Source organism: Hemitrygon akajei, chromosome 18 (assembly GCF_048418815.1).
Source record: "Hemitrygon akajei chromosome 18, sHemAka1.3, whole genome shotgun sequence".
In the NCBI taxonomy this organism is placed as follows: domain Eukaryota; kingdom Metazoa; phylum Chordata; class Chondrichthyes; order Myliobatiformes; family Dasyatidae; genus Hemitrygon; species Hemitrygon akajei.
This window is the reverse complement of record NC_133141.1, coordinates 14,705,495-14,718,524: the sequence shown is the minus strand read 5'-3', so window position 1 is coordinate 14,718,524 and position 13,030 is coordinate 14,705,495. Positions and strand designations below refer to the sequence as shown.

Here is a 13,030-nt window from a genome sequence, read left to right as displayed (position 1 = left end):
CCAACAAATCACTTTAAGTTATTGTTATGCAGTTATTTGTATACAGTAACACAACAGGAATAGGGGTGAGTAAGTATTATTTTTGAGTGATGCTCAAGGAAGAAAAAGGGTTGAAGGCACAAACAAAATTCTGTCTATTTCTTCAAGTAGTGCACTAAATATGTTACTAACAGAACAAGCAGAATGGATTATGTGAAAGCCCGCATTTCCGAAGATTCATTATGTTCAAATGTCAACCTGATTTCAAGGTGGAGTGAGGCTGGAAGCCACAACTCTCTAATTTATGGAGGGAGGACGAATAGGGGAGCAACCAAACACAAGCATTGGGTCTGGTGCCAGTGATAGGTCTGGTATAAATCATATATTTTTCATTACTCCTCTCTCCACCATGATAACAAGCCTGGCAAAAACCAATATACCTTCGATATAGGAAAGAACACTCCTCTGCAAATTCAATTAGGTAAAAATCTGTGATCTTTTTTACGATCATTGGTATTCAGTGTTACCTGAGCATTGTGACAACTCTACAGTGCAGAATTCTGCATGAGTTCTCATCAACTGGTCTAGAACAAGGATTTAACAAGCATAAAAGGCTTTTCACTTTTATGTGCTTAATCAGTGGCCTAACCAAACCGACTTGTCACCATGGTTACTGGCTTTTCTTGTATGTGTAATGTTTTTAAAGGCACAAACTGGAGGAAGAAAGCTTTTTCAACCTGAGAAGGGGGCTTAAATAGGCAAATGAAAAACTGAAGGCAGGCAGATTTGCAAATAAACTTCAGGTACAGACTGCAGTTTTGAGCGTGAAATATTCTAAAGCAGATTTATTTTTTAAATAGTGTGACATTCCACAGTGATTTCAAATCCAACTATCCTTGGTGAAGCATCTGATGAGCCACCTCTGGTGTTTAAACCACCAGCAAGAATCATCCATTGCATAGGCGTTAAACATAATCTTTAAATGTGACTATCATTGAGGGTTCTGCCAGAAGTGTAGGAGGAACAAGCTCTCAAGTATCACGAAGCAATGGTGCTAGCATAATTTTTTTTAGTACTTCTGTGGCTTATATTAGTTTGTCCCCACATCCTGTGGGTGTTTAATGCCCAGATTCTCTCCATGAAAATCTCTAATAGTGCTGCAGGGCAGTAGACATATCAGAAAACAAATTGAGTTTGCAGATAGTCGAACATCTCATTCTTGAAAATTGTGGCTTGGAAATGTGAAATATAGGTAAACAGGAATATAATTACATAAGCATCTAAAATAAAGGATACAAACTTAATTAGTATGTACTTTGATGGTTTCATTAACCCCATTTTAAGTGGCTGGCATTGGATTCCTCAGATGACTGTCACATGAAAGAGATCACTTGAAGATTTGGAAGGCATGTGATTTGGATGTTCTCACCGGGGATCTCACTGTATCACAATGTATGGAGATGGAATTTATCACATGCTTTGAATAGCCTGATGTTTCTTCAGGCAAAAAAAAGACAAAGAACAAAAGCTGTGTGAACAAACATTTTTAGAGCAGTAAAAGATTGTGAGTGACTTTATATTATAATAAAACCCCTTGCTAATACAAAACAAATTGAACTTCCAATTAATCAGGTCAATTAATTACAAGCAGGTAACACTTGAAAAGTGTGTAATGGGGCTAGGGTAAATTTTAGCAAGATTTTCCTAGCCTTTTTTGGAGGTTTGTTGTAGAAATTGATGGGGGGGGGGGGGTCATGTGTGGGGAACAAGTGCTACCCATGATCAGTCAACAACTCTTTAATATCATTTTATTCTTCCAATACAAGAATAAAAGACAGTCTTTTTTTCTGGGTTAAATTGTTAAAGCAGAGATGTGTTGAATATCATGGTTTGGCTTTTTGCAGGGTCTCCTAATGGTGGACACAGAAAGGACAAAGGTAATTCTACTCCAAGAAGGTTAGCTGGCTCTAAAAACTGGAATTCTGAACTTTACCCCATTTGGAAGGCTGGAGACTCCAGATGGCATGACTGTTGGATAGGTAAGAATATGAGCCTGGAGTATGTTCAATCTTTGTGTTCTCTTGTGTTCTGCTGATTATGAAAATCAGTGATGTTGGGATATTTGGGTGAAATTGAGCAGCAAATAGGAAATTTCACAAATTACTTCCTCCTAAACCAAGCTTTCTGTTATGGCAGCAAAGCCATGATATAAAGACCATGGAGAGAGTCAGGAGCACCAAGTTTCTTGGAGTGCACATCACAGATGATCTCACCTGGTCCCTCAACACCATCTCTTTAGTCATGAAAGCACAGCAGCATCTCCACTTCCTGAGGAGATTGAGGCGAGTGAGGCTCCCCACTCCCCGACCCCCCCCCCCCCCCCCCGGCTCTTCTAACCACATTCTACCGGAGCACCATCGAGAGTGTCCTGACCATCTGGTACGGGAATTGCATGGCATCTGACAGGAAGACCTTGCAACAGCTTGTGAGGACTCCTGAGAGAATCCTCGGGGTCTCTCTCCACCCCATCCAAGACACATACCTGAAGCACTGCATTCGCAGAGCCCTTAGCATTGTTAAGGATCACTCCCATCCATGTCACAATCTCTCTGACCTCCTACCATCAGGCAGAAGGTACCACAGTATAAGAACAAGGACTGTTAGGCAGGGTAACAGCTTCTTCCCCTAGGCTGTGAGGCTTCTGAACACCCTGCTGCCTCCCTGTACAGCACCAGTAGCATTCTACTGTTGTATATTTAACTACATGTGTCGTATATGCGCCTTATGTTAACTTGTATATCTACAGATATTTTTTGATTACCTGTTAATATTATTGCATTAATATTATTTTATGTGCTGAATGTGATATATGTACTGTGTTTTGCACTTTGATCCCAGAGGTATTTTTCATTTGTTTCTAAACCTAAGAAGGTTGGCGTCATTCAATGTCTGTAGTGAGATGCTGAAGATGTTCTATAGGTCAGTTGTGGAGAGCGCCCTCTTCTTTGTGGTGGCGTGTTGGGGAGGAAGCATTAAGAAGAGGGACGCCTCACGTCTAATTAGTTTTGCTACAACAAGTGTATGGGACATTGGAAAAAAGTTGAATTTCCCCATGGGGATGAATAAAGTATCTATCTATCATCTATCTATCTATCATCTAGCTGTATACATGTGTGCAGTTGAACTACAATAAACTTGAACTTGACCTTAAAGCAGGCTATCTCTATTCCATTTTATATCTCTGTTCTGTTCATCATTTTCTCAACCTTTGCGATTCTGATTTTCTCTTTCCTTTTTGCTCCCTCTTCTTTCCTTCTCCTGCATCTTTCACTATCATTCCTTCCGAGCTCTCTAATCTCCTTCAGCTTTAGAGCCCTCCAAGAACTCTGCCTTTCTGAACTTTGACTTTTTGTGCAGCTGAAGATGTGGCTTCCAGTGGTAGACCTTCACTCTGTTGCTGGTAACAACATCTTCAGCTGCTGAGCCTTGAATTCTGGTATTCCTTCCCTAAACCTCTCTCCAAACATCTGACCACCTGCAATCTGCTCCTTAAAACCGAGCTCTTTGAGCAAGGTGCTTTGTCATCCATCCCAAAATCTTTCCAAGGTTTTACATAAAATTTTGTTTGATGAAAATCCTTGGGATAGTTTACAAAATTAAATCTGCTGCATAAATGCAAGGTATTGCTGATGTCCCAGGCCGCTGTGATGTAGGATTTGGCACATCTTGATGCTCTGATGTAGAATTTAAACATTAATGAGGTTAACAGTGCAAATAAAAACCTGTTTCAAACTTCCAGCAGTGCAACATTTTAAAAAGATAAATCAGTGAATAAGAAATATCAGTACAAAAGGAAATAGGTGCCTGGGCTTGGATAGTGTATGTAGGTCACAGATAGTGACTCACACCTTGTCATAAAACATTACACTAACAGTATCACTTGCTGGTAAAACAGCTTTTGAAATTCTCAACCCATTCATCATTGTTTACATATACTGTAATGGACTCTATACGACCCTAAGACGTACAGCAGGAGCAGAATTAGGCCATTTAGCCCATCGTGTCTGCTCTGCCATTTCATCATGGCTGATCCAATTTTCCTCTCAGCCTCAATCTCCTGCCTTCTCCCTGTATCCCTCCATACCCTGGCTAATCAAGAATCTACAAACCTCTGCCTTAAGTACATGTAAAAATTTGGCCTCCACAGCTGCCAAAATTTTGTGGCAAAAAATTCCATAGATTCACCATTCTCTGGCTAAAGAAATTCCTCCTCATCTCCATCCTAAAAGGACACCCCCTCTATTCTGAGGCTGTGCCCTCTGGTCTTAGACTCTCCCACCATAGGAAGCATCCTCTCTACATCCATTCTATCAATGCCTTTCACCATTTGATTGGTTTCATAGAAACATAGAAAACCTACAGCACAATACAGGCCCTTTTGCCCACAAAGCTGTGCCGAACATGTCCTTACCTTAGAAATTACCGAGTGTTACCCATAGCCCTCTATTTTTCTGAGCACCATGTACCTGTCTCTTAAAAGACCTTATCATATCCGCCTCCACCACCATTGCTGGTAGCCCATTCCACGCACTCACCATTCTCTGCGTAAAAAAACTTACCCCTGACATCTCCTCTGTACCTACTACCAAGCACCTTAAAACTGTGCCCCCTCATGCAAGCCATTTCAGCCCTGGGAAAAAGCCTCTGACTATCCACATGATCAATGCCTCTTGTCATCTTATACACCTCTATCAAGTTGCCTCTCATCCTCCATCACTCCAAGGAGAAAAGGCCAAGTTCACTCAACGTATTCTCATAAGGCATGCTCTCCAATCCAAGCAACATCCTTTTAAATCTCCTCTGCACCCTTTCTATGGTTTCAACATCCTTCCTGTAGTGAGGCAACCAGAACTGAGTACAGCACTCCAAGTGGGGTCTGACCAGGGTCCTATATAGCTGCAACATTACCTCTCGGCTCTTAAACTCAATCCCACGATTGATGAAAGCCATACGCCTTCTTAACCACAGAGTCAACCTGTGTAGCAGTTTTGAGCATCCTATGGACTCGGACCCCAAGATCCCTCTGATCCTCCACACTGCCAAGAGTCTTACCATTAATACTATATTCTGTCATCATATTTGACCTACCAAAATGAACCACCTCACACTTATCTGGGTTGAACTCCATCTGCCACTTCTCAGCCCAGGTTTGCATCCTATCAATATGTCCCATTGAAATCTCTGACAGCCCTCCACACTATCCACAACACCCCCAAACTTTGTGTCATCGGCAAACTTACTGACCCATCCCTCCACTTCCTCATCCAGGTCATTTATAAAAACCACGAAGAGTAAGGGTCCCAGAACAGATTCCTGAGGCACGCCACTGGTGACCAACCTCCATGCAGAATATGACCCGTCTACAACCACTCTTTGCCTTCTGTGGACAAGCCAGTTCTGGATCCACAAAGCAATGTCCCCTTGGATCCCATGGCTCCTTACTTTCCCAATAAGCCTTGCATGGGGTACCTTATCAAGTGCCTTGCTGGAATCCATATACACTACATCTACTGCTCTTCCGTCAACAATGTGTTTAGTCACATCCTCAAAAAATTCAATCAGGCTCATAAGGCACGACCTGCCCTTTACAAAGCCATACTGACTACTCCTAATTGTACTATACCTCTCCAAATGTTCATAAATCCTGCATCTCAGGATCTTCTCCATCAATTTACCAACCACTGAAGTAAGACTCACCGGTCTATAATTTCCTGGGCTATCTCTATTCCCTTTCTTGAATAAGGGAACAACATCCACAACCCTCCAATCCTCCAGAACCTCTCCTGTCCCCACTGATGATGCAAAAACTATTGCCAGAGTCTCAGCAATCTCCTCCCTCACCTCCCACAGTAGTCTGGGGTACATCTCATTCAGTCCCGGTGACATAACTAACTTGATGCTTTCCAAAAGCTCCAGCACATCCTCTTCCTTAATATCTACATTCTCAAGCTTTTCATCTGCTGTAAGTCATCCGTACAATTGCCTAAATCCAGTAGTGAATACTGAAGCAAAGTACTCATTAAGTACCTCTACTGTCTCCTCTGGTTCCATACACACTTTTCCACTGTCACACTTGATTGGTTCTATTCTTTCATGTCTTATCCTCTTGCTTTTCACATGCTTGTAGAATGCCTTGGGGTTTTCCTTAATCCTACCCACCAAGGCCTCCTCATGGCACCTTCTGGCTCACCTAATTTCCTTCTTAAATTCCTTCCTGCCAGCCTTATAATTTTCTAGATCTCTATCATTACCTGAATGGTGGAACAGGCTCTACGGGCTAGATGATCTACTCCTACTCTTGCTCCTATTTCTTAGGTCTTCAATGAGGCCATCCCTCATTCTTCTGAATTCCAGCAATTACAGGCCCGGAGCCATCAAACACTCTTCATATGACAAGCCATTCAATCCTGGAATCAGTTTCATGAACCTCCTTTGAACCCTCTCCAGTTTCAGCACATACTTTCTAAGATAAGAGCTCCAAAACAGCTCACGATACTCCAAGTGAGGCCTCACCAGTGCTTTATAAAGTCTCAACATTACATCCTTGCTTTTATATTCTAGTCCTCTTGAAATGAATGCTAACATTGCATTTGCCTTCCTCACCACTGACTCAACCTGCAAATGAACCTTTAGGGAATCCTGCACAAGAACTCCCAAGTCCCATTGTGCTTCAGTTTTTTTGTATTTTCTCCCCATTTAGAAAATAGTCAACCTTTTCATTTCTTCTACCAAACTGCATGACCATACACTTCCCGTCACTGTATTCCATCTGCCATTTCTTTGCCCATTCTTCTAACCTGTCTAGCTCCTTCTGTAGCCTCTCTACTTCCTCAAACCTGCCCCTCCTCCTATCTTCATATCGCCTGCAACAACGCCATCAATTCCATCATCCAAATCATTGACTAATAATGTAAAAAGAAATGGTTCCAACACAGACCCCTGTGGATTCCTAGATTTATTTTATATAATTGTTTAATTTTTGAAAAGTATATGCTAAAAATGTCATCTTTTAGCTGGGAAGTTCTTCCTCACCTAATGAGCTCCACAGAGGTACAGCTAGTAAAGCTGCTGCCCCACAGCTCCACTGACCCAGGTTGGGTGCTATGTGTGTGAAGTTTGCTTATTTTCCCTATGACAGCACTTGTTGCTCCCACACCCCCAAAATATGCAGGTTAGTAGGTTAACTGCTTGCTATAAATTGCCCCTAATGCATGGGTGAGTGGTGGAACATGTGGGGGGGGCAGGGGTACTAGGGTTTGCAGGTTAGGGTAGGACTACTGTAAGATGGGTGAGTTGAAGGACCTTTTTCTGTGCTGCATCTCTCTGTGACTCTTTTAATGTTCTTATAAATACTCCATAGATATTTCTACTAAAGAAATTATAGTCGGTTAAGTTAACTTCCAAATATGAAAAGAATTTCAAGTTCACTTTGAAGTATTCCAGCATTTCAATGCTAATATAACCCATGATTGCTAATTGTTCTTTGTGCAAACAAAAAATGAACAGTGATAAATTTCTTGAGCATTTCCCTTGTACTGGTTAACAGTACCATGCAGATTCAGATCCTCATGGGATAGTAATCATTCTGGTTCAAAACCAGTGATACGTTTTTGGATTAGTATTCAATAGCCAGGAGCTGTGAACAATTTGCAATTCATCTGTAAATAACCTGCATGATTAAGCGATGCACAATTGGATTTTGTCCTTGTTCACAGGAGGACCGATTTCAGTTGAAGTTAACAACGACGCCCCCACTTTAACAGGAGCTAAATCCACCTTCTACATTAACTTGAAATTGAACAGGAATCAGACTATTCGTTCTGATGGACGGATTGTTTGGGCTGAAAACTACACTCTGAATGGTAATGCTGAATAGGCTATTAATCTTTTGGCTAAAAATAATAAAAATTGGGGGATAACCAGCAGCAATGCAAACTTGGACAGGATTTGGAATGACTTGGTTGTTCAGAATGAAGCCTGGACTCTTGGATGAAATTAAAACACTAGGACTGTATTCCTTTCACTACAGCTGATTGAGGGCTAAGACTTCAAAATGCAGAAATTCCAACACTTCAAAATTACTCACAAATCATAATGTAAGCCACAAACAGGTCATTAATTGCAAACTATCTTGGTGTGTGGCTTGTAAGGGGAAAAGGGGTTTGTGTGTCTGTGTGTTGCGGGGTGGGGGGGGGGGGGTGGTACAAAGGACGATTAAGTCACATTTCACTAGAAAGATACCAGGCCTAAAAAAGGCTAAATCATGAAGTCAGTTTCGATTCCCTCAAACACAGATGATTAAAGGGTGAACTGAGGTGTTCAAGATGATTAAAGGATTTGATGGAGTAAATAGACAAAAACTCAAGGGGCATAAAAATTCATGTTAAGCCATTGAGAGGAAAAGTCAGGAAGGACTTTCACACAAATGAAAGTGGAAACCATGAGTAGTTCCTGATATAATTAGAATTGAAACTGTTAGGCTTTTGTGAAGTAATTGTACTAAGGATAAAATAAAATCATGTTAATGTAGTTAAAGTACAGATCAGCCATGGACAGCTGTAACATGTAACCATGTAACCATGATCTTGATTGTCTATATCATAAATCCAAAAAGTAATATAGCGAATATTAATTGTCCAATAATAAAATCTAAAGTTTGGTAAAGCCAGTCCTCCATCTTTTTTTGATTTTTGCAATAAAAGTTTATTCACTCTAGAGCTTTTATTATTCCAAACATAAGACAAAATCAGAGAGTCTATTTTATCAAAAAATGTTTTTGGAATAAAAGAGGGAACTGCTTGAAATATATATAAAAATTTCGGTAGAATAACCATTTTTATAGCATTTATTCGACCTATCAATGACATTGACATAGGTGACCATTTGGAAAGCGCCTGTTGAGTATATTCAACTAAAGAGAAGAAATTATACCTATATATGTCTTTAAAATTTTTTGTAATTTTGATACCAAGGTAAGTAAAATGGTTTTTGGCAATATTAAAAGGTATTTGATCATAATAATCAAAATAATTATTAATAGGAAATAATTCACTTTTATGTAAATTAAGTTTATATCCAGAAAAAGTACCAAATTCCATAAATATAGATATCATAGAAGGAATAGATTTCTTAGGATTTGAAATGTAAACTAATAAATCATCCGCGTATAACAAAACTTTATGTAATTTATCCCCTCTCCTAATACCCCACACAGAATTAGAATCCCTAAGAGCAATAGCAAGTGGTTCTAAAGCCAAATTAAGTAATAAAGGGCTAAGGGGTCAGCCCTGATGGGTACCTCTATATAATCTAAAGTAAGGAGACTTTTGGTTATTAGTGAGAACCGCAGCTACCAGGGCATGATAAATCAATTTTATCCAGGAGATAAATCCTTGACCAAAATTGAACCTCTTCAAAACCTGAAATAGATAAGGCCACTCCACCCTATCAAAGGCTTTCTCTGCATCCAAAGATTTCCCCATTGAGAGTTTTGAGTCCTCCTTTTAAATCAGAACTATCCTAAGTTTGTATTTAAAGTTCAGATTGCCTTTCTTGAGCGATTTTGTTAAAATTTCAGACACCAAATAAATGGGAAATGAGTAACCAGCAGGAATGTTACATAAACATACATAAAACTTAGTTTCAAGTGTATTCAAATGTGTTGTCCAGCGGCAGACCACACCAGGTTTATTTTAGCTCAAAGTAATTTTGCTACTTTTAAAATAAAGACATCAAAAATGGTTTTGGTAAGTGTTTAAGGACAAAACTCCCAAATTCATAGACTTCACAACATTCTTTGTGAAATAGAAAATGGTACCAAAATAAATGGTATGAATGTTTATTTGATAAGAACATCATTTTTGGTGTAAGGTATATGAATTTGCCTTTTGTATCACATAGGCACACACATAAATGCTGGTGAGCCAGTATATCCTAATGATACGCTACAGAATGACGATGAAGTATTTCCAGATGGAAAATCCTTTCCAAGGACCTCCAGGAAGAAAGGATCCAAATTTATCTTTGTTTGGCAAACACTTGGTATGAATATTATGACATTTGAGTTTTAGGGGCTTATCCCAGATCCCCATATGTGTAATAATATGGTAGTGTGGTTCGGAGGGTCTGATCCTGAATTATTAATTGGTGGAATTTTAATTAATTACTAGGCTGGTCAATGTTAGGTTTCATAAGTTCTATTGATAAAATTAAACATAAAGAAATGTATTTAATTGTAGGTGTGATTCAGAAATTATTAATAAACGTCCACTGAGAGCAGAAAATTCAAGTTTGTTTCAGGGTGGATGCAAATTCAGTTAATCTATTCATTAAGTTAATCGACAGGAGCATTTCTGAAATGCTACATGCAATTCTGAGCACAATAGCTTCTCAAGGAAATGTTCTGCTTTAGAGAAAAGAATGCAGGATTTTGAGAACAGGCTGTTTAGAATTACTCTGATTGGAACATATTCTGGTGGTCTGAGAAGAATTAAGCACTCCAGTCTTTGTAATTCATGGCTAAGAAAATGATTCATGGCCTGTTATAAGGAGCTGATGTTCTGATATGTTTTGACCTATCTTCCAGGGAAGTACTGGCAGGTGATAGATGGTCCCTCCTCTCTGCTGACCATTGACACAGCAGATATCCCATTAGGATCCTTTACCATGGAGGTGATTGTGTACCATTATCGTGGGCGTAAGAAATTCATTCCTATTGGAAAAGCTACTTCGCAGTTTACAGTCACAGGTAAGCAACTACATCAAATGATGAAACTAATTGACAAAGTGTGAGGTTTATTATTGGATATATTTAATACTTAGTTGTTGGAAGTTCAATTAACATATATCCACATCAGCCATAAAAGATTCTGTAAGAGAGAAGTATCCAAAGGAGTATTTGTTACAATAGATAGATCAAAGAGAAAAGTCTCTGTTCTTGTAGCTAATCAACCACAGTCAACAATAAGTATAAAGGAAAAGTGGAAGTCTAGCAAACCCACTACAAAGTAGGACAAGGGCAGCAAGCTTCATTATCTATTACATTCCCCTGCAATTGTACCCCTTCCTGACTTGGAAATGTATCAGTAATTTATCAACATCACTGGATCTAAATCCTGGGACTGGCTAGAAAATGGCACTTTGGAAGTCCTCCTCCACAGATATTGGAGATGCTTACAAAGGCAACCCATTAGCACTTTTTATAGAGGTCACAGGAATGAACAAGGTATGAAAGCCATCCCCAAAGATTGACTTTTTGATGAAAAGTCTGGATTTGGTATTAAAAGCACAAGGATATAAAGAAGATAATGAGATTGAAAACTTACAAGTGAAGTAACATTTGCAAGTTATCTGAAAGGTTCTTAATAAATATAGCCAGGCCTGAAGAAGGATCTCGGGCCGAAACTTCGACTATTTCTTCATTTCCATAGATGCTGCCTGGCCTGCTGAGTTCCTCCAGCGCTTTGAGTGAGTTGCTTTGTATTTCCAGCATCTGCAGACTTTCTCATGCTTATAATAAATATAGTGATAGAGTTGGAAGAAATAAAATGGGTCCATTAAAGATTGATGCAAGCAAAACTATCAGGATTAAGGGAACCTAAAAGTAAGACAAGAGAAGGAATTTAATATATAATGAAACGTGGATGGGAAAAATAATACAATTTGACATGGATTATGTTTTCCACACAAATATTAAAATAAATAAATGATAAAATGTCATATACTTCAGTCATAATATCCAAAGTGATTCTAGACTGAGGATTATTCTTGTTTTATGTTGAAAACTCAAAGGGAAGTAGAAGAAGCGAGATAAAATGGTTTCTGCATGTGCTAGGTGGGCCAAATGACCTGTTTCTGTGCTGTACTTCTCTATGACTCTTTGACTTTAGCTGCAGATCTATTAGTTTAATATCAGCTGTAAGCAAATTACTGGAAACTATTACCAGAAACAGTAGCAGATTGCAAAAAATATACTTGCTTGAATTTGGAAATGTTTTGGGGTGATCTAATTGAAATGACAAAGAGATTTTGCAGGGTTTGATACAGTGAAATTATTTTCTTTGGTAGAAGAATCAAGAACAAAAAATATCATTTTACAAGAAGGGGCATGCCGCTGAGGTGTGAAATCAGAATGCATTTTTTCACAAGTGAAGCATGACCCTGTGAGTAACATTTTGGATAATGCCTGCTCAGGGTAAACAAAATAATTCTTGTACTATTGATGAGCTTACTGGAAAGAGAAAACTATGAGATGCCTACTGTCTTATGATTTGACGAGTAACGTTTGGCTAGCTTGCAATATTATAGTTAGCTCACACATAAACTAAGAATTGGGTTGGAGAGCAAAATTAAAGGCAAGAAAAAATACAACGGTTGATGTATTGGGCACAGTGAATGACCTCTTTTTGTGTTGTAAATTTTCTAGGATTCTATTCTTTGAGAATGTCCTTTTATTAGGGGCCTGTATTTGTGACGTCATTCAGGATTAGGGAACGATGAAATTCGATTCCCTCTTTCTTCTCCTTTATATTATCTAGCAGTGAAGCTATGCAATCAGGACCAGCAGTAGGCTATTTTACCCTTCTAACCTTCTCCACCATTCATCAAGATCAAAGATGCCCTTCTGCCTCTGCTCCATTTTCCTGCACTATCCCCATATCCCTTACTATCCAGAAATCTAGCAATCTTTATTTTGAATAAATTCAATGACTGAGCCTCAACAGCCTTCCAGAGCAGAGAGTTTCAAATGTGTTTATTGGCCAGTAAAGTCTGAACCAATGTGGCTTGCATTCAAAGAGTTGACTTCATGAAAAAAATCACCTTCAAATGGAGTTTGCAAGTTGCTACAATAAATGGGTTCTTTTGTACAACAACAGACTTAAGTACTCTCTACAATGGGATATGTTACTGCACCAAGCTGTTTCTGGATTGGAACTCGATGGCACTGTATTTAATTTCTAAGTTGAATTCTGTACTAATTTATGTTTTTATT

At 39.1% G+C, this 13,030-nt stretch overlaps 2 protein-coding genes across 4 annotated transcripts in view; one reads left to right on the top strand and one right to left on the bottom strand.

Annotated features, from left to right (window-relative positions):
• Positions 1-13,030, bottom strand: part of cdk2 (cyclin dependent kinase 2) — a 99,159-nt gene that overhangs the window by 57,218 nt on the left and 28,911 nt on the right. The gene's annotated exons all lie outside the window — the stretch shown is intronic.
• pmela (premelanosome protein a) overlaps positions 1-13,030 on the top strand; it is a 28,896-nt gene that overhangs the window by 3,885 nt on the left and 11,981 nt on the right. For all 3 annotated transcript variants that reach the window (XM_073070913.1, XM_073070912.1, XM_073070914.1), the window contains exons 2-5: positions 1,884-2,018; positions 7,755-7,901; positions 9,940-10,080; positions 10,625-10,786. In XM_073070913.1, the coding sequence (XP_072927014.1) occupies positions 1,884-2,018; positions 7,755-7,901; positions 9,940-10,080; positions 10,625-10,786 (585 nt within the window). The remainder of the gene's footprint in view (positions 1-1,883; positions 2,019-7,754; positions 7,902-9,939; positions 10,081-10,624; positions 10,787-13,030) is intronic.